This window comes from Tachypleus tridentatus, chromosome 11 (genome assembly GCF_004210375.1).
Source record: "Tachypleus tridentatus isolate NWPU-2018 chromosome 11, ASM421037v1, whole genome shotgun sequence".
Taxonomy (NCBI): Eukaryota; Metazoa; Arthropoda; class Merostomata; order Xiphosura; family Limulidae; genus Tachypleus; species Tachypleus tridentatus.
This window is the reverse complement of record NC_134835.1, coordinates 51,771,447-51,797,067: the sequence shown is the minus strand read 5'-3', so window position 1 is coordinate 51,797,067 and position 25,621 is coordinate 51,771,447. Positions and strand designations below refer to the sequence as shown.

General features: G+C 32.9%; 1 protein-coding gene across 1 annotated transcript in view; it reads right to left on the bottom strand.

The window, feature by feature from the left end:
- Window positions 1–299: 299 nt before the first annotated feature.
- LOC143231362 (breast cancer anti-estrogen resistance protein 1-like) overlaps window positions 300–25,621 on the bottom strand; it is a 32,021-nt gene continuing 6,699 nt past the window's right edge. Inside the window, exons 2-6 of the mRNA XM_076465905.1 lie at window positions 21,950–22,699; window positions 12,361–12,675; window positions 4,253–4,390; window positions 2,837–2,861; window positions 300–2,783 (exon numbers count right to left, since the gene is read on the bottom strand). Coding sequence (XP_076322020.1) covers window positions 991–2,783; window positions 2,837–2,861; window positions 4,253–4,390; window positions 12,361–12,675; window positions 21,950–22,036 — 2,358 coding nt within the window. The 5' untranslated portion in view covers window positions 22,037–22,699 and the 3' untranslated portion in view covers window positions 300–990. The remainder of the gene's footprint in view (window positions 2,784–2,836; window positions 2,862–4,252; window positions 4,391–12,360; window positions 12,676–21,949; window positions 22,700–25,621) is intronic.

The following is a 25,621-nucleotide window of genomic DNA, read 5'->3' as shown; positions in this document are numbered from 1 at the left end:
GTATAAACTGAGTAAAGACTTTTACTGTAGAAATTTCTAAGCTTGAACAACAAAAATAACAAAATGTAAATAAGCAAAATCAGTACGTCAACTATTCTTCAATCGAAGCAAAAATTTGCCCATTATAAGAAAGAAACTTTTATTTCAGAAAATAATTATATCATATAAAAAATAAAGTTCTTACTGTAGTGTTCATGATAAATTGGTAACATATCAACTGGCATGTTCTTTGTGGTTCACTGAACTTACATGAAAATAGCTTAACAATGTAGTCTAAAATATTTGGTTGAAACAGCGTGTTTTTATATACATATATAGAACATTTTTTTATTTTAGTATAAAGATTGTTTTACAAATTTATAATTCATTTGAACTTTCTATGGCATAGAATTTAAATTCAGAATTAAAACCAATGAAAACAATTAAAACTTATTAATTAGGAAATATATAATCGCTTTGAAATTAACTGAACTCTTAAATAACTGTATATATATATATATATAATTTTTAATACTATTTTCTTTTTTCCTATTAACAGAAATCTAACTCAAAAACTGTAATTTTCAACTTCAAAAATATATGTTTTCATTATATAGTTTAATTCACATTTTTCTTCCAAGTGAAACAGATGATACCATAAGTAATAACACTCAGAAATCAGATAAAACATATATATAGTACATTACACTTTTAAATGAAATCTACCAACAACCTATCATAAAGAAAATATGAATAGTTATAACATTAGTTATTTAAAAATTTTAATGTAAGTTACATTAGCAGTTTACTAAATCATAAGAAAAAGTAGTAATTTTGCAAATTCGAACCAACTATAGCGGTGCAGTTGTTTCGACTGGATGTTTCATTCTGTAACGAATATTTTAAAGCATAAAGTGTATTAAATAACTACCACTCACCTACCACCCACACATACATAATAATTTGAGTAAAATATATTGTAGACTTCAAGCCTGAAGACGTTTACTAAAATTAACAAATGTTTCCAATGATTGCTTTGAGATCGTTTGCTTTACTTGACACATCAACGATGCTTTCTTCCATTTCTTGGATAGCGACAGCAGAAGGAAATATCGAAGCTGCCTTTTTAGCGTTTGTTACGAAATATTTTATCGAATCCCAAAGGGTATTAGATTTTTGAAAAACATTGGTTTTAATGGTTGATTCATTCACATTCTTATGGACTGTATCTCCAATATATACTATTCTACTTGCGCTAATAATCACAGACTTACAATGTTGAAGGAAAATCTTCGGTGGTTGTTTATTCCTTATGGTAACCAAAAAAGCATCAATGGAATTTGTAAAACGAATGTTTTCTGCTTCAATTTGATATTTATAAAAATGTAACAGCTGAAGTTCATTTGAATCCAAGCCATTCTCATCGACTTGAGAACTGTTTTTGCTTGTTATATTTTTAGGTATTTCTTTTTGAACAAGATCTGTAAAGCTTTTTGTATGGTTATCGTACGAATTTTTTACTTCCCTCACTGCAGCATTTTCCGTTTTCCAATTTTCTTTTTTGCTTGTGCCTACATGTTCGAGCTTTACACAATCGTATTGTTTTAACCATTCCTGGTCTGTCTTCTTGTCTTCAAGAGCTAAGCCTGTGAAAGATTCACTGGGTCTTACTTGCGTAGATTCTTTATTTGTACTGTTTGAGCTACTAAAATCACTTGCAACTGTGCGTGCTGCAGTTTTATCATAAATGTCATTATTTGATCTTTTGAATATTAATGAAGAATTGCTACGTATAAAACACGCTACAAGCTTTAGGTCTTCCACAAGACTACAGGCACAAACAACTAGCTTATCAAGTTCTTCTGAAGTGTAGGACTCCATGTCTATAGTTCCTTCTATGTACGTGCTAGATTCTATCAAAGGTTTCAGAAGTTTAGCCAGTTTTGTACTTAGCCCTTTGTCTGAAGAATGGGTACAGTTAGACAGAGCACCAAGCGCTAGTTCAATAAATTCATGCATTGTTGTTTTGAGTTTCTTACAAACTGAACGAACGTTTCGCTTATCGTTAACACAGTTAAATAACATTTGTATTGCAGAATTTACATCTTCATATCTTTTGGTGCACAATTCAATAGCAGTTCGACGTTCTAGAGGAAGTTCCTTACCCACAATACATCTTGACAATAAAGTTTGTAATTCTTCACCAGAAGCGGATTGACTGCGGCAGGACTCTTCAGTATTTACAGAGAAACTAGGATCACGAGTGACGCGTGGTGGAACATCATACAAGCCTTGGATGTGGATCTGCATTGATTCCTCTGGACTTGTTTGTTGGTTAGACAATATATTACATTGGGAAACATCACAGAGCGGTTCTGCTTGTTGTAGAAGTGAATCTGAATCACTTGTCAGAAAGGGCTGTGGAGAAGACTTAATATTGACATGGCGTGGATCCCTGAATGGAATGTCATACGGTTCTTGTTTATCTTCCATACTACACCGATTGGACAAAGAGGTACATAGACTAGAATAACTGCTCTTTGTAGAACTGGTGGAAGATGAACTTAGTGAAAGAGGTGAAGTCAAACCAGATCTGGTGTCACAATCAAGTGACATATCCTTTGTATTGTACACGGGTCGAGAACACGATTTTGGAATGTCATAGTCACCAATCTCTTCTTTTAAGAATGATTTAGCAGGTTGCAATAGCCCATCAGGATCGTCATATTTATTGCCTTGTAGAAAATCATAAAGGTCTACAGCACTACGAGGGATATCATATACATCTAAGTCGCTGTTTTCTACTGATTTAAGTTTACATGTCTCCTCGGTGGTAGGCAAGTCGTATGAAACACGCACGCTTGTAGGAGTGTCGTAGTCGTCTATAAAAACAAATATCGTAATGATTTTTATTTCTGAATGCGCACATATAGTAATGTTAGATCTCTTCAATATAGTATAGCAAATTTAAACGAGGTGTCTTTTAGGCCAAGATTTGGAACAGCAAACTAAAACTACAATTATTTATCACAATGAAGAAATGTAGACAGAAATGTCACCGTTGTCTTGCTTTCTCTGGTGTGGTTTGTTTCTATCAACCCAGCTTAATTTATGATATTCTAATTGGCTGTGAACAACATTTTAACCTGTAACTCACAAATAGTTAAAGTTTAATTTAAAAAATACATCTTATGTGAGCCACAGGTTTGTTTGTTTTGTAAATTCAACTGATGCTACACTAATATTGAATTTATTATCGCGCTGGTTAATCCCTTACTTACTTGCATTAATTTATATAATACATAAATTAAATTGTTCTTTTCTTATGCTTTATTTTCAGGGTCTTGTTTTTATTGGAAAACAACGCAAATAAAAAGTAAAATTTCATATTTACTGATTACTTTTGATTTTTAATGTAGTTACATAGAATATTTCGTTCGAGAAAGACCCACAAAACATTCTTTAATAAATCATTATAGATATTTTTGAGTAGTTTAACTTAATAAGTTTCAGGCTGGAGTGGAGGAATAAGCTATATATGTTTGTACTTACAAAAAGTGAGTACAAGACTACTTACATCCAGGACTTTTCACAACGTATTATGAAAATGAAGTAATCTTGATGTCAAAGGTCAACGAGAAATGAATGCCATAAGAAGTAACTCGTATTTGTAATTTGTTAATATGGTGACGCGAAAAAGCTCGGTAAAGTGTCTTAAAGTACAGCATTATGGTCTAAATATTGACTTAAATTCAGCTGAACATGAAAAATGGTCATTGTTTATTATTCTATTTTAACAACAATTTTATCGTTTAAAAATTGTATTTGTCGCTCAAAGAAATAAAAAAATCAAGAAAAAGCTATTGAGTACAGACTATAGTAATTTTTCCGTTTCTTTTAGAACATTAACCACCGCAGTTAGAAGTATGACGCTTTAAAAAACAGCGATTTTTAATGAAATGAGAAATCGACGCTACTTTTTAGTTGCTATAAATCTTTTAGTCCTTCCTTGTTTTATACACAATTGACATACTTGACACTGAATTACATTTCGGAAAGGCCACGGAGCTCTATAATGTCAGTTATTAAAAGCTCTGATCAGAAATAAGTTAGCTATAAAGATCAGAACTAAACTAATGAAGCCAATTCTGTATAACAAATTGATGAGAAGTGTTGAGTGTCGGATCTCATACACAAGAAAATTAAAACCTATAACGATAAGAATACACTGTCTTCATTAGGAACGTACTTTTTTACCTTTAATTAAACTTACCGTATGGACTCTTAAAAAGTCTCCAAATTTTGTTTCTTTAACCTTAATTGAGTTAAAACTCTTCGGAACATCGTAGTCTTGAGAAACTTTCACATCATCTAGTACGTCCACATATCCAAGTTTCTGGGGTGTCACCACCTGGTAGAGACGTTAGGAACTGTTCAGAATTCCTCGCATAATGTACGCTGAGAAAATGCTTCAAATGACAAAATGTAACAGAACGCATATTCTAACCTAGTCTTAGGATTTTAAAGTGTAGATTAAGATAAGTCTTATGATTTTAATTTGTGGGTTAAGGTCAGGTTTTAACCAGAATCAGTATGCAGGTCCTATGAATTCAATTAGTTTCACATTCTTGTCACTTTTGTCTCGAGGTATTGGTCATTATTAACAACAACTGCTGCCCTGTAATTTAACCCAGAATTACTGATGGGGCCTAGACATCATTGTCTTTTTCAATTTTCTAAACTATTTATACATCAAAACATTCGTGGATCCATTACTTTGTGAACTCAGGATTTATAATACCATACTAATCACTCAAAAAATGCAAACTGAAAAATACCGCCAATACTGCAGTTACTTCTACTAATTTTTGTTGGGGCCTCCATGTATTTTACATAAAAACTGTTTGGTCATTTTTTTAAATTTGAATTATCACTAAAGATACAACAGGCAAAAACATATAATGCTTAATGTTATAATATAATGCAAAGTGTAAACCAATCGGTAGCGAATAGTTGCAAAGTAAATCTGTAATTTAAGGATTAACATTATTTTTTATATTTATTTGACATATGTTTTCATACGTTAGACAAATATGAAAGAAGTTTTATAAAGTGGTTTCTAACATAACCTAGCACACAGACTAAAGAATACAACACTTCTCTTCCATATTGTTTTCTTTGAAGACTGTCCATGACTGAAATCAATCACTTTGAGGAAATAATTTATGAAAGCGCGTTTCACCAACGAAACGTGTTTCAAGGAATCCTGAAAGAAATACAAATACACAGAAGATGTTTGAAGATGGGTAATAAGTAATAGTACCACAGGTGAGTGGAGCTTGTACATAAAATAATTAAATTGAATAATATCAAATTACGTTTTTGTATACATACATCTAAAGTAATGTTTGTGGAAACAAATGTTACTAAACTAATGTATAGGATTATGGTTGTTATCAACACAGGTATTTGTTTGTTAGTTCTAAATTTTGCGCAAAGCTACACGAAAGCTGTCTGAATTGACTATCCCTAATTTAGCAGTGTAAGACTAGAGGGAAGGCAGCTAGTCATCACCGTCCACCGCCAACTCTTGACCTACTCTTTTACCAACGAATAGTGGGGTTAATCGTCACATTAAGCACCTCCAAGACTGAATGTTTCTTTCAGGCGAGGATGTTTTGTGTGACGGGGAGTCGAATCCGCGATTCTCATTTTACAAGTCGTGCGTGCTAGCCACCTGGTCATGCCAGACCTCGACGACACTGGTAACTTCTGTAGGTTAACGTCGCTATAAGCATTTTTTTTTCACGAAAAAAATATTACTTGTTTCATTATATCAAAAATATCTTTGCGAGAGTGAGCATATCACTCGACAATGTTGGTCACGTTGAAAATTTTAGTTTAATGTATAGGCCTGGTAATTAGGGTGCTTGACTCGCAATCTACGGGTATTGGGTTCGAATCCTCGTTGTTGAACATGCTCTCTCTTTCAACCGTGTGTCAAACTCACTATTCGATAGTAAAAGAGTAACCCAAGAGATTGCTGTGGGTGTTGTTGATTAACTGCTTTCCATCTAATCTTTCACCACTAAATTAGGGACAGCTACTTGAAGAGGAGCTAATGTCATTAAGTAAAATCTGATCAAAAATTAAAGATGATGCATTAGCATTCAAGATGCCTCAAAGGCACGTCGCAGACTCGCTGTTCAAAATGAAGGAAAAATTAAAATATACTGGTTGAACACAAGTCACTGTGCCAGATCTATACAGGCGAGTATGTTCTGAAGGTGCGAGCAGCAAGTGCTGCTGTCTAGTTACTCCTTCTCTGGTCAGTAATTTGAAGTTTTATGACTGAATCTCAGTGTTCTCTAACTTGGCCATCCGTTTAGCGTATGAATTATATAAGTTATCATTCAGATTGAAAATAGCAAATATCAGTATCTGTTGTTCAAAGTGAAAATAGCAAATATTAATAATTTAGTTATCGCCAGAAAAAATAAGTTTCATATTTAAGATTATTGTTGATGGGAGACAGTTTAATCAACTAATGTTTACACACTATCACATAAAATCGATGAGGAACGATAGAAATAGAGACACATTTTTGTATTCGAAACCTTGCTTGTTTTCATATTTTTTCGAGAATCGAGTAATAATTTAAGTATTGGTTTGTTTTGTTGAATTTCGTGTAACGCTACAAGACAGCTATCTGCGCTAGCCGTCCCTAATTTAGCAGTGATAGGCTACCTGAAAAGTAACCAATTAATGCCATTCACCGCCAACTCTTGAGCTACTGTTTTATCAACAAATAGTAAGATGAGATTGACTGACACATTTTAACGTCCCCAAGGCAACAGGAAATCGATCCCGCGACCCGCATGTTGGAAATCAAGCACCATAACCAGGCCGAACTATCTGCACTATCTATCTTAATTAAAATCTGATAGACTAAAGAGAAGAAAGCTAACGAGTAACGCTCACCTCTAATTCTTAGGCCTTTCTCGTGTGCCTGAATAGTGTGATTTGGCTGTCATGCTTATAACTCATCTATAGCCCTAAAGTGATCAATGTGATATTTTTTCGGTATGAGGCGTAAACCATAGACCCGTAGATCTACATTTCGGCATGCTCGTCATGGGCCACGTTCTGTCCGTGTACAAAGGATTCTGGGAATGTTTGATGAAATTAAGACTTTGAAAGCAGGTTAAAAAGCACACATCTTAACATTTAAATGGTTTCACAGAAGTGTGAAGATAAATGTATAAATGCACACAAAGCGATAGAAAATGCAACAACTTATTTATCTAAAGTTTAGAAAATTGTTCGAAAAGTAACGTAAATGAAATAAAACCTGACTTCTAATTTTACACATTAATAACTTAGCAATTTATACTGTCTTCCACTTTTCAATGATATTTTAAAATGTTAAATTACCAACTATTTGAAATTTAGTATTTCCATTATAAACAGATAGATTACAAGAAGTTAAATTAATAAATAGCATCTGGCACCAAGAAATTAAGTTGTTAATAGCGTCGTTTATATTTAAAAAAGAGAAAATTATTTTTCTTTCAACAGTGGGAAAAATTACAGTCTGTGGTACAATGTCTAGAAGAAGTTAAGTTTTACCATTGAAATGACATTTGTAGTACCTTTATATTTTTCTTGAGCAGACATTACATTACAGTGAAATTATTATGTGAGCATGATGTTAAATAACGTATCTTTGTGCTTCTTCACAAGCTAGTAATTTTATTTCATTCCATATATAATATTATGTATTTTTCATATTATCTACAAATATTGTAATTCCAGATAAAAAAAAATTCAACTATTATATGTGTAAACTGTTCAGATTTGTAAGCGATTACTTCAGTAAGCTAAAAATTTTGAATTTTGGTTCAGTGCGGTTGAGAATGTTGTGAAAAGCTACAGAAGGTTTATCTGTGCTAACCTATCTAATTCTGAGTTGATAGAGTAGAGGAGAGATAATTATTCTACAGAAACTACCGCCAAACGTTGGGCTACTCTAATTGATTAGTTGAACATGACCGTCACTACTAAAACGAACTCATAATCCTAATGTTCAGAATACGATATACACACACGAGCTCACATTTCGGTAATAAAACAGAAAATTGGGATCCTTGAACTCAAAGTTTCACATCGCTGGCTCCTCTTGGTCCTTCAGTTAAAGGAATATTAATGTGATTATTGCCTATTTGTTTGTTTGTTATTAAGCACAAAGCTGTACAAAGGACTATCTGTGCTCTGCTCATAACGGGTTTCGAAACCCAGTTTTTAGCAATCTGCTACTGGGGGGGGCATAGCGAGAATGATTGCCACCATTATAGCGCTCTTATGGCATATTGCACCTAGAACCTTGGACTATATGGAGACTAAAAAGCTAACTACTACGAAACATTTGCCATTAATATCCATTGATATACATTGTTATTACTATTGTTACGTATTATGATAATACCACGTTTTTTATTTTAATAAAATTGTAATAAAAATAACAAATGTTCCAACACTTACAAACGAAGGCCTGTTGTTCCTAGAATATTTATTTTACCCGCTATTTTCATTATTATTTTTTCTTAGACGTTTTATAAAATGTACAGTTGCTTCCAAATCAAGTTAACAACAGCTATATACGTTTATAACCTAAAGCTTGCAATTTCCTTTAGTGGGGAATGAAAAATTGAAATATTATCTGTATTAACAGCAAGAAATGTATGTTTTAGTTCTAAGTTGAACTGAACTTTGGAGTGCCCTTATTAAATTTCAAGTTGTCAGACAGAAATAACTTGTGTACTTTAATCAGTATCATCATAGTACGATAATACGAGAAATCATAAACTGACACTGGAAAAAAAAATGCAGTAACTGTATCATAATAAGTTTTAAAGTGGTGACAGTTTTGCTAATATTTAGGTTTGTTGGAATCAGAATAATTTATTATAAAACAGGATGTGGGTAGGAATCTCTAAAAATGGGCGCTACTTTTGGAGAAAAAGAAAACGAGTGGCATAGCTATACTGAAGGGTCCAGGGGCATGCCTCTATCAACAGTTTTGTAATATTCACTGAAAATGGTAGATTTTGATGATTTTTAACATCGTTTACTCATATTTTACGTATACATATGGATGCATTTTGGGTGGTGCGATTACACTTACTGCAAACACCTACTTATGCGTATTAAAATTGCACAATTTCCAAAACAGAATGGAAAACTGTGTCGAGCATTTTTGAATTAGCTGTGTAAAAGATAAAGAGAGAGAGAAATAAGACCCATAAAATACAGGTTACTGAAAGAAAGAAAAGTAAGATAAACATATTTATTACCCCATACGCTGAATATTAAAGAATCATAATAACAGATTTTGACAGAATAATCTTCCATTAGTATACGTACTTCTTCTATTACATATTACTTAAATGGTACGATTGATTTATTTTCTATGTAAAAATTCGCTTTTAATTTAAGCTAAAACTTTATGCCATAATATTTTATAGTATTACATTAAAATATTATGGCATTGTTTAGTCGTTTATTAATATGGTTTATGTCCAATCAAACCATCTAATATGGCACAAACGTAGCTAATTAGAAGGTTAAAAGTTGTTAGAATTAGAATGCTTAAACACTTTTCGTGGTAGTAGATATATTTTCCCAGGTATTACTCATGTTCAATTAAACAAGCGTGTGCTTGGTTTAATTAACATGCACATAATATCGAGATTAAAAAGTAAAGTATATGAGCATATCCAGTAAGAATGTATGTGTATGCATGTTTCTTTTATCAACCAACCCCAAATAAGCTCATTAATGACTTTAATGACACATCTAGAATCAACGTATTCGTGTGATGATTTTTATCTTTTTACTTTACATACTTACTGATTTTTAAAGTGATCTCCAAAACAATGCCTGCTTAGGTAACACTGCTACAAGTATAATGTGCATATTTAAGCAGACGTAGTTCATCATAGCATTCTTCTTTTATACCATAGAGGTCGCTCTTATTCTGAGCAACTAATCCCTCCCTGTACAGAAAGCGATATTGCATGATGCAGGCAAACGTACCAGTTCCTTGAAAAAAGTTTAAGTTCTCAAATACAAGGTTAAACTAGTTTTTCATATCTTGATTTTTGTAAATGTATCTTAACTGAAAATGACAGATAATTTTCGCATGCATCTGCTGTACACATAAACAGTCAAGTACATTTACAAACAAGAAAAAATCAGATTAGATCCTCAAGGTTAAATGCTGATATGTTTATTTCGTGGGAAAAAGAACAGTCGGCTTATAGACAGGTATTTTGTTGGGGTTTTTTTACGTGCCTCACGGAGCTGGAATTATTTCAAGACCTCTTTAAACATACAGAGAGACTTAATCCTGAAAATATTATTACTGTCGTAAAAAGATATGTTTAAAATAATAAAAAGGTTTTATTAGAAAAAACAATACAAAACAGGTTGTTTGTCAAACGATAAACACAACGACACTTTACGAAAGTTTAGCGCAAAAATAGCAAACAATGGCAACACCTGAGTTAACTTGAAATATATGAAATACTTTTCGCATATACTCATCACAGGAGATAGTTTTAACGTAAAAAAAAAAGGCCAAAGTAAATTATTTTTCCCTTTCGTGAAAATTCACTCATTTAATATATTCAAATGCACACTTCATCTGCAGATGCGTATAATCATCTAGCAAGAGGTAACTAAATCAAAATTAGCCATGAAAGACTTATTCACTCTTTTCCTACGGGGGGTTCCATCCCTCAACCCCTCCTCTCCTAAGCAAGTAAACATCACAAAGATAGCTATAAGATATTTGTATATTCTTTTTGATGAATAAATAACATTTAGCAAACTGTTAAATTAAGCAAAATCTAGTAACGGTTCTCATTGATCAAGGACAGCCATCGGATTGAAACTGATATGTTTCTATATATCTGTGTATATATTTTGTTCGCGAGTTGTGAGAAAATGAAATTATGATATAGTTACACTTACTATAAAATAGGGGACCACTTATAGTCTTAGAGTTCATAACTGGAGCATTCCTTATTTTATACAGAAAATACTTATTTCTAAAAATATCACTACACATGTGTAAGAAAACCATAAAAAGGAGTCGATATTAAGCACTGGTCTATTTCATGAAACTTGTGATATCCACTTGTGAACGTATGACTAAACTAGGTTTTGTTAGCAAGCTTATTGTACCTAAAGATATACCCATTACTATATGAAGTTTCATGCGAAGTATTTCAACAGCCACAATAAATAAATATATATATATATATACTAGCTGGAGTACCCGTCCGTTGGACGTGTGAAATAAAAATTTGTTTCTAACAAAAGATGAGGAATTGTGCTTCTATTTTTTCTTAACATAAGAAACATTAAACGAGCAAGAAAATACATAAAGGTACCAATAATGAAACAAAGACATTGTTTTCAAGATTTCTTGTAAGATTGTTGAATGAGCAACATTTTCTGATCCTATACAGAATCCCTTACCCAAAACGTACCCAAGTTTCAGTATAGAAATGTACTTGCACTTGAATTTGTAGTGAGTAACATTTCCGGCTCTATCCAGAGTCCTTTACCCAGAACCGACTAAAGAAGGTTTCAGGATAGAACTATTACTTGCTTTAAATTGTGTAGCGAGTAGCATTTCTGGTTCTATATTGAGTCCTTTACTCAAAACCTATTAAAGAAAGTTTTAGTGTAGAACTTGAAACACCCTTGTTTTAAGTATGATAATATTTCTTATAGAAAATACTTTAGCGGAATCGTAAAGTTTTAATTGAATAAAGTATTACAATCAATATATAATCTTCAACATATTTAATCAATGGTAACGTATATTTAATTCAAGTCAGGATAGTGAATATTTTCAATTAAAATAATGAGAAGAAAATGTGGAAAATTAATGAGCAATTTTGTATATTTTGTTCTTTCACTTGATCTTTTTCAGATGACTCTTTCATAGTTCTACCAGTCAGAGAAATGTTCGATAATAAGAGCTACCGGTTTGGTATTAGAGATTCAAAGATAGTTACTTTTATTAGAAAAGCAATATATATATATATTTTTTTTACAAAAAAGTAACCAAAACATACACAGACTTGACTTCGCAAGTGTGAAATAGTTCTTTTATAACAGGGAATAGCACAGGAAATATTAGTATAGTTAAAGTATATAGACTCTCCGACTTCAAAAGGGTAATTTAATGTAATTTGCGTATACCGTAATTACTGACCTTTTTCGTTCAGTGACTGCACCATTGTTTATTGTTCTATGTTGGAAATTCAAAGAAGTCTCAATTATTTATAAAAAGTGCTGGACACTCACTTTTTTGGAATCCAGATGCCAGATACGCTGTGTAGACTCCGAAGAAGGAGAAATATTTGTTTCATCCACTTGGTCAAGTGACGTGGCGGCATGAGCTTTGGTCTCATACCCTGACTCCACCGGTTCATACATTCCCGGTATCAGACGAACACGGTTTCCTGGAACTATACCCTGACGTCCTCGAAGGGCGCATAACCACCATCCTTCTAAACCACGAGTGTTCTGTTCAAGAACAGTAAGTATGTCACCTTTTCGAAAGGCTAGTTCATCTGGAGACTCGGCATTATTGTCAAACAGAGCTTTGGCTAAACACTTCTGAAGGAAAAGAAAAACAAAGTAGGTGATAATAATAACTTCCGATCAGAGTAAAGTGTGTAGTTAGAGTGAACTTAAAGACAACTCTGAACACTAGTATAACTAACTAAGTATATTTTTCTTACGTTTCAACCTATAAAGATCAGAAAGCATTGTTTGAGCAGTTGGATACTCTCGCTGTTAACAATATTTTCGGCCCTGTTCCCAACAATATCTAACGAGATTTGAAATTAGTCTTAAATACGAGTTTTAAGCTAACAATGCAAAACATCTTTGTTGCAAAAGTATAATAATGAACAAGTATAAATGACCAGAAACAGTTAGTTATATTTATGTCATTTCTAAAACAAAACACACTACCAACCATTGGTAACTACACTCTTTAAGCCTTAAAGTAGGAGAACATTGATGACAACTGAGAGACCTGAAAATCTAAACATTTATTATCAAATCGAAGTTGATAAATAAAAAAGTGCTTTCAGTGAATAATTTAGTAGACTCTTATGTTTTAGCATTAAGACAACACTGATACGTTTTTATAATGCACCATAAAGCTGACCATACACCTATTGAAAAGTTTAAAATGTAAGAGAAAGTTAAAAACGACAAATCTTCACAATTTATAGCCTCAAAGCGCTATAAAATTCAACAAACTTTAAACTGGAAGCAAGGTAGTAAGGGTGTAGATCATTAAAATGGATAAAACTTTTATCTGTCACTTTGGTGAGGTATTCTAATCGTAGACATGGCTCCATCAAGTATTCTTTCGTGTTATCGACCTAACTGGCCTAATACGATCTGATATTGAATGACGTTATCCCAGTGGAGCCTCTCAGTGGCACAGTGGTATGTCTACGGACTAACACCGCTATAAAACGGGTTTAGATACCCGTGATGGGTAGAGTACAGATAGTCCAGTGGGTAGCTTTATGCTTAGTTATGAACAATTCTAATTCTTACTCTGGTGGAAAATTTTACAGGAAATGAAATCGCTTAAAACCTGAATACCATAAAGACTTTCCTGCATAGAAAAGAGTTAAAGTAGATGTATAAATACATGTTATAAAGGTTGTCGAAAGATGATTACAAATAAAATATTATTTGAGTATTTATTCAGACTTATTCTAATTACATTTTAGTGACAATTATTCAGTGGTATAAGCATCATATAAATACTTAGGACAATACCAACACGTGGATAAAAACAACTCAATCAAACTTAACTAGAAGCAATGTTTAGTGGCAATATATCATAAATATTTAATATACTACCACATTTTCTAAATAAAGTTTAAAACAATAACTGGATATCATATAAATACTTTTGATACTATTACGTTTGTACACAGAGTTTTGAACAACGGCTGGATGTCATATAAACATTTATGATGCTATCAAATTTGGTAAACAGTTTTAAATAATGGTTTAACGTCATATAAAACTTATGATACTATCAAATTTTGTTCACACAGTTTGGAACAATGTCTGGTTGTCGTATAAATACTTATGATGCTATCAGATTTGGTAAACACAGTTTTTAATAATGGTTGGATGTCATGTAAATACTTATAATGTTATCAAATTTTGTAAACACAGTTTGGAACAATGACTGGATGTCGTATAAATACTTATGATGCTATCAGATTTGGTAAACAGAGTTTTTAATAATGGTTGGATGTAACATAAGTATTTATGGTGCTATCAAATTTTGTACATACAGTTTGGAACAAATCAACGAAGAAGAATTTCATCTTAATGACTAGAACTAATGCTCAGTTACTAGATGTAAACATTTTCGAGCTAACCATGGATAGCTACCAACAAGAAAAGACAACAACGAATATTCTTTCCATGAATTCAAACGAATTCCCGTGTGTTTTAGTATACGTTTCGACTGCTGCTGTGAAGTTATGTAATTAACTCAGCCCGTAACAAACGATGAGAGAATAAACCTTTGACCGATTTTATTAGTTACTCGTTATATATTAAAGAGAAACTAACTCGTTAGTATAACATTAATTTTGTGGCTTATCACATGAAAGCATTAATAACACAAAATCCACTCGTTCAAAATGCCTGGATCAAAGGTTACTCAACTAATTTTACTAACTCACTAAATTATGCTTAATTGATACTGGTTGACATTACAGGCTGATGAAATGTAGTTTACCTAGTCCTATAGAGTTTCAACTTTGAGACATTTATTCAGTGCTATGTATCGCGGGCTTGGCTGGCCAGGTGGTTAAGGCACTCGACTCGTCATCCCAGGGTCGCGGGTTCGAATCCCCGTCACACCAAACATGCTCGCCTTTTCAGCTGTGAGGGCGTTATAATGTGACAGTCAATCTCACTTTTCGTTAGCGGTGGGTAGTGATGACTAGCTGCCTTCCCTGTAGTCTTACACTCCTAAATTAGGAATGGTTAACGCAGATAGCCCTCTTGCAGCTTAGCGCGAAATTTATAAAACAACAAACCTATGTATGTTGAATACGATCTTGTGGTATCTTGGAAAATACTTTGACTTGTATGTAGAAAACATTCATAGTATATGGGGACAATGGCAGAATGGAGGGCAGGGGAATGCGCAACAGTTCAGATGAAATGTTACTTACAGCTGCAATTCCTTTTTTGATGGGCGTTGAATTAATAAAGGAATCTATAAAAGATAAAGTTGAATTGTACATCTGCCTCTAATTATAAAATTCAATGAAGATATTTGAAATTTTTCGTAACGACTAAATAAACCTTAGGTATTTATTTTTATTTTCTTTTTTATCTTTGTTGCTTGAACATATTTATAGGGGTAAAAAAATCTGTACAGGTGAATATTTTGAGTGGTACTTGCTTTACGTTAAAGAAAAGTAAGAATACTCGTTGTATTTGCATAATTCACGTATTTTATGCATAAAACATCTCATAATCTCCTATATTAAAATTCCTCCTTCACTGGACTGTGACCTGTACGTATCACATTCAGGTCACGCGCTGTCGTAACAGAAACGTGTGCAGATCAAATCAAACACGTGCACTCCGATTCAAAAGACCTTGTGACGTCACAACTTCTTTACACTGCCCGCACGCTAAATGAATGGAGCAAGTTATAAAGACAATAGGCGGCGCCACTATGGCTATAGCCTTCCATGTTTTATCAGCAATCTTGGAGCCTTCAGGACACAACTGTCGCGACTTAGATTTTTAATATAATTACAAGGGGTTATCATCTCACTTGCGGAAAATAAGCCTTAAAATTTGTCAAATAGTTTCATTTGAAGAAAATTGTCGATTAAACGTATTATGCTAGCGTTATTGGTTATCATTTAGAACATAATCAACACGCTGTTTTGACAAAATAAGAGCGTAAAATATAATAAAAATCTCGCACTTTTGAAAATATTTATAACTTCTTTTAAGTTTTTGTGAATTTAGAAATAAAAATCTAGAACAGTGAAGAAGCTGAGAAAACCCTTGGAAATTCAATACCACAATAATACCAATAGTCCTTTTAAAACATTACCAAACAAGTATTGAATGAACACAGAAAATTTGACGTCATATCAATGAATAAGTATGTGTAATGCTTCATGTGCGTCAATAATTAGTAAGAGTTTCGTAATAAATTCTAACCATTTTACTTTACCACACACATACGTATATATTATTACCTAATGGTTTCAGTATCATTACAGTAAGTAACACGTTCTTATTATTATTGTTAACATTATCAGTGGTAAAAAGCCTGTGTGACCATGTTCATTAACTACAGGGTGTCCGAAAAAGAATATATCAAAAATAAAGTTGAATAACTTTATTGTTATTTGAGATAACAACAAAAATTGAATATAAAGACAAGTAGTAGGGTTGTAAGTTTAAGTGTTAAAAATTAATAGGCTTCTATGTGTCTTTCATCATTCGCTATAATTAATATAATTCTGCGATGAAATTTCGGTAAAACATCTTCCAATACAGCATTATAGATGTATAAAATAGCATTACGAATCAGATGTTTCAGATATTCAAGGTATTTTGATTTGTCTTGATAGACTTTTGTTTTCAGAAAACCTTAGAAATGAAAATCTGAGGGAGTTAAATCGGGCGAACGAGTTGGCCATTTGATAAGTGCTTTCCTACCAATCAGTTGCTCTGGAAAGGTTTAGTTTGAACGCACTTTAACAATTCGAGTAAGGATGGCTGGCGCCCTATACTGTTGGAAGGTAGCTTTATGTAACAAATCAGGAGTTTTTCGGAGTTGTACAATAAAGAACTCTTGTATCATATATAGATACCAATTTCCAGTAACAGTTTGTTTGTCAAAGAAACAAGAAAAAATTAATACAGCAAAACAAAACTTATAAGCCCACTATTTATATTCTTATATTTTTTCCTCAAATAACAATAAAGTTTAGGTTAATACAGTAAAAACTACTACGTTGCACTCAGCTAACCGTAAACTTTCTTCCAGGCCTTGAACGCTGGTCCGGTTTAAAAGCGGATTTATCACTGTCGCTACCATAGAAACTGGAAATGATTAATATATTATCATACAAATATCAGAAAATAGGCTCTGGAACAGCTCGCAGATTTGTTAAAAGGTTCTGTCAACACGATACCGAATAAAGAGTACAGCGTTTAGTTGTGATTTCGCGTGTCATCAATGTAACTCCTGTCAGTTGCGTCACACGGTCATAATTATAATTTCGTTACTGTAATGCAGATAACTACTAGAAGTTGCAGTACGCTGTTTTAATGATATTTACTTTACTTTAATATATACGAGTTCACAACTAGAGGTTGCAGTACGCTGTCGTGATGTAATGTTTTTGTTACTGTGGCATGTACAAGTTGACGGCTATAGGTTGTGATATACAGTCGTAAAGTTGTTGTCTTTGTTATGATATGTACAGCCACCACACTCATTCTTTATTCTAGATGGTGACTTGAGTAGCGTTTAAATTATTACTTATTATCCACTCCCGTCAAGAGGTACCTTTTGCTTCAAGAAATTAGTCCATGCCTTCAGTTGCACAGTGGCATTACAGCGGACTTACAACGCAGAGATAGCCCATTGTTTAACTTTGTGCTTAACTGCAAACAAAAAACAACAATCGAGCAGTTAAGGACTGGGAAATTTTAAGATATAATAGAGTTTGAGAAATGGAAATTGAGTTTTTTGACGGTGGATAAGAACAGCTAAGTTACATTACATGGGAGAGGAAATCTATCACATGGCGTTAGTTTGAGTACCAGAGTGTCAGGACCCTACGGTGAACTCGATGTATGGAAATTAAGAGTGTATAAGAACAGAAAACAAACAATAAACAACAACATCCGTTCGAAGTGATTAAATACCTTTACTGTTCTTAATCAAAAATATTTCTTATGTCAAAATGCAATAGACAAAACAATCTCACATTTATGCTAATCATGGAAATGTGTTGTGTTTATTTTTGAATTTAAGTTTAATATAATCTTCAAACGATACAGAAGTACTTGCTACAAATAATATGAACTTACCCTGTAATCTGCTTACATGACTAAGGAAGAGACTAATTTACGTTCTAAAAATTCCACAAATTTTATCGAAGATAAAAATAGGTTTCTTATGAAGACCAATCTAAGATTTACACCAAAGGAAGTTACGCTATTTGCTGATTTCTGATAAACATAAAATAAGCTGCTTTGTTACATATTAATCATGTCTTGTCTAATTGCATAAAGTTTGAAAAAGTCCAAATTTTGGTATCCGTACGAAAAGAAACTGTAGCCATACAGTAATTTAACTGTACACTAAGTTATTCTATATCACTGGGATTGTCTGTATACGAGTGGTATATTGTTGTTATTCTTTCAGTAAAAAGAATATTAAAATATAGGTTTAAACTGACCTGCCAGATTGTAGATGAAGTCTTACATTATTAGTGACACGAACATCGACAATAACGAATATGTCCCGAGGAACAGTGTTAAAAGTGATGTAAGCGTGGCTATCAAAATTAAATCTTATCAGACAAACATAACAGTGGTTGAGAATTAAGCTGTCAGGTCGTGACAGACGAGCATGAACATGACGGAAACAAAAGACTACAGAGTTAAAAGTGTGGGCAGAACTTAAAGTTAGCCCATCACAACAGATTCTTCTTAGAAAAACTCGAAAGGAACGAAACAAGATGAGTTATAGTGGTAGTGGTAAGTCTGCCGTTGAGAAATCTGTAAGAAAACCAAACCACGCAAAGCACAAGTAAAATTGTGTCAAGAATATAAAAACTGAAAGATCAATGGAAGAACGTGGTTTGATCAGAGATTCATCTTTTGCATCAAATACACGTGCTTATGTTCGATTAAAACCAAAAGTAGTTTACAGCTCTAAATTTCTTGTACCATCAGTTAAGTGTGAGGGAAGATCCTGTGATTTCTGTGAAAGATGAAATGATAAGGAAGTATTGCATAAGCTTTATACACAACAGGTTTGTCCTAGATTTAACCTTTTATTCTCAATAGGAGCATATCTGTTTTTAGAGTACAATGTACCTATTTGTACTTCTGAAGCTGTTAAAGATTGGTTCCAAGAGAACGAGGAAAAGTCTGATCACCTCACTTGAAAATCACAGATATGTTATCCATCCTCTCTTTTCAGGTATTGAAATTAAGCTTTAAAGCAACTTTCTACCAGTAACTTTGCTTCAATAATTATAAGAAGCGTTAATCGACGAATGCTAAAAATATCGTTGTTTGATGTGCAATATCCCGTTTCATTAATTACACTAGGTGTTAATGCTACTTTGTCTGCTCATGGAGAACCAACTCCATATTAATAAAGAAGCTTCGTACTTTACGTGTTGTGAAAACATATTGAGATAGTTTTGAGCATCCTACGTCAAATCAAGCGCATCATATGAGTTTAAAAACAGAGCAGGAAACATTTCAAAAAATTCATAGTACTTGCTGTACGAAAGGATGTTGTAACTATCCCATAATTGCAGTTGTCCATAGTGTTACGATTCAAGATACTTTGCGGGTATTATCAGGCTTACTTGGTTCGTACAAAATTCTGTTGAAGTTTAAAACAATAATTATAAAATACATTTTCACAGGATAATACATTATTTTCCCCAACTTTTCTGTAGTTAATAACTGAAAATAAAAACGTAAGTTATTTAAAATATACCAAAAGTTAAAATAGAACATTTAAACAAAGTTTTCCATTCAGTTATTAACGTGTGAGGTATAATATAAATATCAAATAAATCTTATGTTCATTCTTGTCGGGTCATGCTACATAACGATTACAAAAAAAAAAAATCACCCGTACCATAAAATACAGTACGAACTCTCAGTCAAACACGTTATTCTAATATCTATTAACTCAGGATGAAGCTGAAGTTTTTTTTCAGAATACAGTAATTGATTTCGACGATCGTACGTGTGTTTCCTCTTACAACTCGTCACTTAGTCTCTCACAAAAGAGTATTACACTACAGAAGCCCGTTTGATCATATGCTACTTTATACGTGGTCTAAAGCACCATCTACCGACATCTTAGTTACGAAACAAGCATTTAAGTAACGTTGTATGTCAAATATTTTTCCTCTGAAAGAAAACAAAAACAAATTTTATTATTATTATTTATCTGAATTCGGACCAGGGAAGGTGAGGATCAGCATAGACCTTTTGTTCCCTCTCTGGAATTTTGCTTGCACTGTAACTGAACCCTAAGTAATAACCTATGTCACTTTTGTTGTATTACTCAGAATATGTTAAATATTGTCCCTTGGACATGACAAGAAAGTGGTATATTAATTAAATATATTAACTCATATATTTTCACTTATGCATGATCGCATTATCAGTTTTTGTTCACAAAATAGTTCCACTTAGCACTATATATATATACACATAACCTTATTTTTACATACAAAACCCTTTTAAAACAGAGCTAGATTTTCTGTCTAGAAGTCAGTTAATATATTGTTTGGCTGATAAGTTTCTTATTTATGATGTTCAGAGGGGAGAGGTTCTTAGGACTTGGTTCATCATGAATTATGAGACTCTGTAGTTTGTTCATCAGTTCATGTTTACCATAATATTGAAGGCAGTTATCCAAAAGTATGTCTGATAGTATACTTTATTACTGATACAGTTCTTTAGTTCTTGAATTTCATGCAAAGCAACACGAAGGCTATTTGCGCTAGTCGTCCTTAATTTAGGAGTGAAAGACTAGAGGGAAGGCTAGTTATCATCACTCACCGCCAACTGTTGAGCTAATCTTTTACCAATGAATAGTAGGATTGACCTTCACATTATAAAACCTATAAAGCTAGAGGGAAGACAGCTAGTCATCACCAACCATCGCCAACTCTTGGGCTACTCTTTTACCAACAAATAGTGGGATCGATTATAACATTTTAACGCCCCCACGGCTGAAAGGGCGAACATGCTTGGTGTGATGGGGATTCGAACCAGCGACCCTCTGATTATGAGTCGAGCGCTCTAACCACCTGGCCTTCTCATACAAAGGAAGAGTAAAATTATGCTTCTAAAATGCTAACATGTTAGACTTAAGAAGTTCAGTATAGAGATAACTGCGCAACATTTATAGAAAATGAAATTAGTTTTTGTTATATATATAGGTAGATAAGAGAAATTATGATACTATCCTTTTTCCATTATTAGAGAAAAAAGTCTTTTTAATTCTTTGTAAATAAGATACAAGAGGTTCTTTCTTTGTAAACTATTCAGATGATGCATTATTTTATTTAACAAGAGATTTTCAGATGTTCAAGTCCCACATCAATGAATAATAAAGTTTTAAATTTATTTTAAAATATATTCACCTATATAGTCTAGCATAAATTTGTCATACATATTCATTCGGAACAGTGACAAAAGCCAAAACTACATATTTTTTCGTCTGTTTCCACTTCCGTTGTAATCACACTACCGGTTCAGTAACTACTCATATTCGTTTTTGCTCAGTAATAACAAGGTCCAATGTTGAATATATTTCCACGTGCTTACTGACAAAAAATTGTTTCTTATTTTGAACACACGGTAAGTTTAAATTCATATTAATAATGCTTAAAAGACTTCATATGCACTAAAATTAGGGTTACTTGCTTTCTCTGTTTAATAATAAACAAACAATGTTTGTTTTTAAAAGTTCATTATTTGAGATGTGAACATGCCACATCTATGTTGGTGTCATTTTTACAACCACCGCTTAAATAATCTATACGTGTAAAGAGACATAAGAAAAGGACAGTATTGACAAATGACATACCAGTTTGCTGTAACTCACAGGATGGCGCTCTGTCTTATAAAAGTTTGGAAACTCTTGAGATTTCACTGAGTATCTTATGACTGACATTGTCAGTGTGGTTTGTCTCTGCAGTAACACTGACAAAATCCCAAATATTATCCCGCGCGTTTATTTGAGAACCTTGGGTTGTTGTTTCGGCGTCTTTACCAAAACGTATCGATTACCGTCAACAGTTGTTAAAAATAAAGAAACAAACAATAACAATAAAAAAATATATATTTCAAGCACTAATGTTATTACTTTATAAAGAGGCACATCCTTTCAGAAATGTCAGGTTGCACACAGATAACTTTCTGAGTGATAATGCAGCTCTTTGCAAACGTCTTGAGATTTGGATTCAAGTTTCGTGAGATAAGAGAAAAATGGTTCTTTATGTCAATTTGTCCACTGTGGTGAACCTGTATAGAAGGTTTTTCCATGTGAAATATTTCCGTAAACACGCTTGTAAAAAGGCCTCTTCAACAGAGGTCACTTGAAAAAGTTTCAGGACTGCAGAATTAAAGACGTACTTCAAAGGGATAAATGTTACACGTTCTTTCAAAAAACATGATCACAAACTGGGCTTCTGACTAAAATGTTTTCGTGTTCGCAGAGTCCGCTGGAGAAATCACGTGACTCAAGGAGCTGCTTACGAGCTGCGGCGCCAGGGAGGAGCCAGAATTGACGTAGCAGCCTCAAAAAAGATGTTTTCACTCTTCTCTACCGCCTAGTCTGTGGAAAGAGATTTAGAAACATTTGACCATTTTTTGGAAAATCACTGTCATATTCTGTGATTGTTATAAAATTTGTTTCTTGTTTAATATGAAGAAGACATATTTAGAAGTTTTTTACTCTAAAGATAATTTTATGGCTTAAAGTATAATACTTATTCAGTGTTAGATATTCTATCACTCTCGATACATACCCCCCCCCCCCATCGTATTTACAAAAAATAGACTGTTACAAATTAATTTTATTACAGTAACGCAACTGTACGATATTTTAGAAGGGTGTATTTTACTTGCAAGATAAAGAAAAACTTTAAACTTGTCTTAAAGACAATTTGAATTATAAATATGACAAACACGTACAGTGTATACTTTAAGGAATATATAATTGTTGTACACTAGGAGGTACCGTTATTTAAGTGTGTTTTGACAATGAGCGGTTTTCATAGTACGTCCTGATAATGGCAACAAAGACCCATTATACATTATGTCTTATCAAAATGATAACGTCAAAGCTTCCACTGTTTCTTTGTCATTTCCAGGAGGTTTTTTGTATACGTACTAAAATTAAGTTCATAAGAAAATAAATAAATCATGGTATAACCTAATTGTCAATCAGATTTAACGTGCACTAAAATAACAACGAAAAGGAAAGATCACTAAATCATTTTCTGTCATAGTTCGGTGGTTAGGACACTCGACTCCCGATCTTTGTGTTGTGGGTTCGAATCCCGCTTACTGTTCATGCTCGCCTTTCAATCCTGGGAGGCAGTGTAAGGTGACGATCAATCCCACTATTTCTATAGTCGAGCTGAACGGTGAAAATTCTATAGACCATACAACCCTATATTTCAAAGTTTTTGCCGATACACCTGTAAAAAAATTGTGGTTCCACACGTTATGTGGGAGTGTCTTCTGTGAATATTTATTTTAGATACAAAGTAAGAGCACGAACTTATCCCTAGTTAGTTAGACTTTTGGGTAAAAAGCCTTAATTGGTCCGAATTATGCCATTGAATTTTTGAAGCCTGAAGTATAATGAGTACAGTTTTTGATCCCTAGATTACACTGCTATAACAACTGAGTGTAACTTCAGAGAGTATTGAGTATCACTGAAGTGATTCAAACAGTAGCTAGAGACACTGTATAAACTACTAGTGTACTTGATAAAGTATTATGGCAGCACGTTAATATATGTATATTAATAAATAAACATGTTTAGTTTCATAAGCATGAATAACAGTTAAATAGTCATTTATGAGCGTTTTATAACACAAATGAAAGAATTAATCGAAGGGCACACCAATAAAAATCAACAAGAGTATGAAGACAAACAATTTGATCCTGATAGAGGTTAAGAATTGGTAAGCATGAGATCAACTATGATGATTGACTTAAGAGAGTATTATTGGAAAATGCAGGGTACCCGTTGTTTTCATTAATGCTGGTAAGAAAATGGAACATTTAGCAGGTAGGAAAATTTAATGGAAAAGATAAAAGTAACGAAAAGACAGTCACTATGGATGAGAGAGAGAAAAAACCTAGTTTTACATGGTGTTTGAAGAGTACTGTTTTACCTGACACTTTTCATGAACAGTATAACAGAAAATATATTGAATGAATTGAGGTGAAATATTTATGAGTGGTTGAATTTATAACTAGTGAATGAAATTCACAGACATTGGCTCAGATATCATAACAAATATAACTTCATATGTGCTCAGTGTTTTATTTTATTGAGATAGAATATCTTCAGCTCATGAGTATTGCAATATGTTTAATAAACATATAATTTTACTACATATTTTCTTAAACCTTTTTCGTTACAAAATATGAGAATAAATAATAAAAATGCAAACTGTATGTATTCGTTCTCTTGAATGAAATTATTGGTGAAGCTAATAGTTAAATATAATGTTGAAATGACGTAACGTGAATCATCTTGAGTGTGTAAGAACCTGTTGTAGGATTGACCCTCATTTCTTCTCACAACAACTGACAATCAGATGTTAGAACGAAGAACTGGGCCACTTCAGATTGTAGGGTATTTGTTCTAGTTGTCCAGAAAACAGAACAGAAGTTACTAGAACAAGAGATATTTAGTTAGTTAGATACCAGTAAAAGAATGAGAATCTGGATATACTCAGAATGCTTGACTACATGTTCTCTGGGTGATGCATTGTGAGTATCAACAAAGCTGGTATGAATGTCATTTCATCATTGCCTAATTTCATAGTTCATGGTTAAAATTGCACACTATGACCCCCTTTAATGTGCACACTAGTTTGATTTTTTTTACCAAATGAAAATCTTTCAACCTTGCACTTGAGTCTGGTCCTTGAGCATTTAATTTTAAGTTTCAAGCAGGCTCAGTCTCTCCCTTCTTTAAATGCCTCCCCCCCAGTGGCACAGCGATATGTCTGCAGATGCAACACGATGGTGTATCTGCGCTTTTCTCACTAGGGATATCGAAACCCAGTTTCTAACGTTATGATTCTGCAGACACGCCGCTATGCCGCTTGAAGGTATTGCTATTTTATAAGTTTCAAAGGTTTTTGTTCTTTCTATGTGACTATTTTGTTTTAAAAGTTGATATATCTTTTTGTATTTCTTTAAATTTAAAATTGTTAATGTTTCATTTTTGTTGTTAAAACATTTATTTGTGTTACATAACATTTCAATATTAATGAAACTTAGTCTTAATTTAACGTTGTTTTCTATCACAATATTTAACCATGTAATATTTTATAATTTATGTTTCATTTCATTTTTGAAGGTTTTCATTTTATTTTTACATAACATATTAGAGTGCTTCTTTCTAAAGAGCTAGATCATTTTTGAGGGATTGTTTTGTTCTGACATTTTCGCATAGTCTTTTATACCAACTGTTCTATTTGGGATAGGAAATTGTTGATAGAGATCTTTT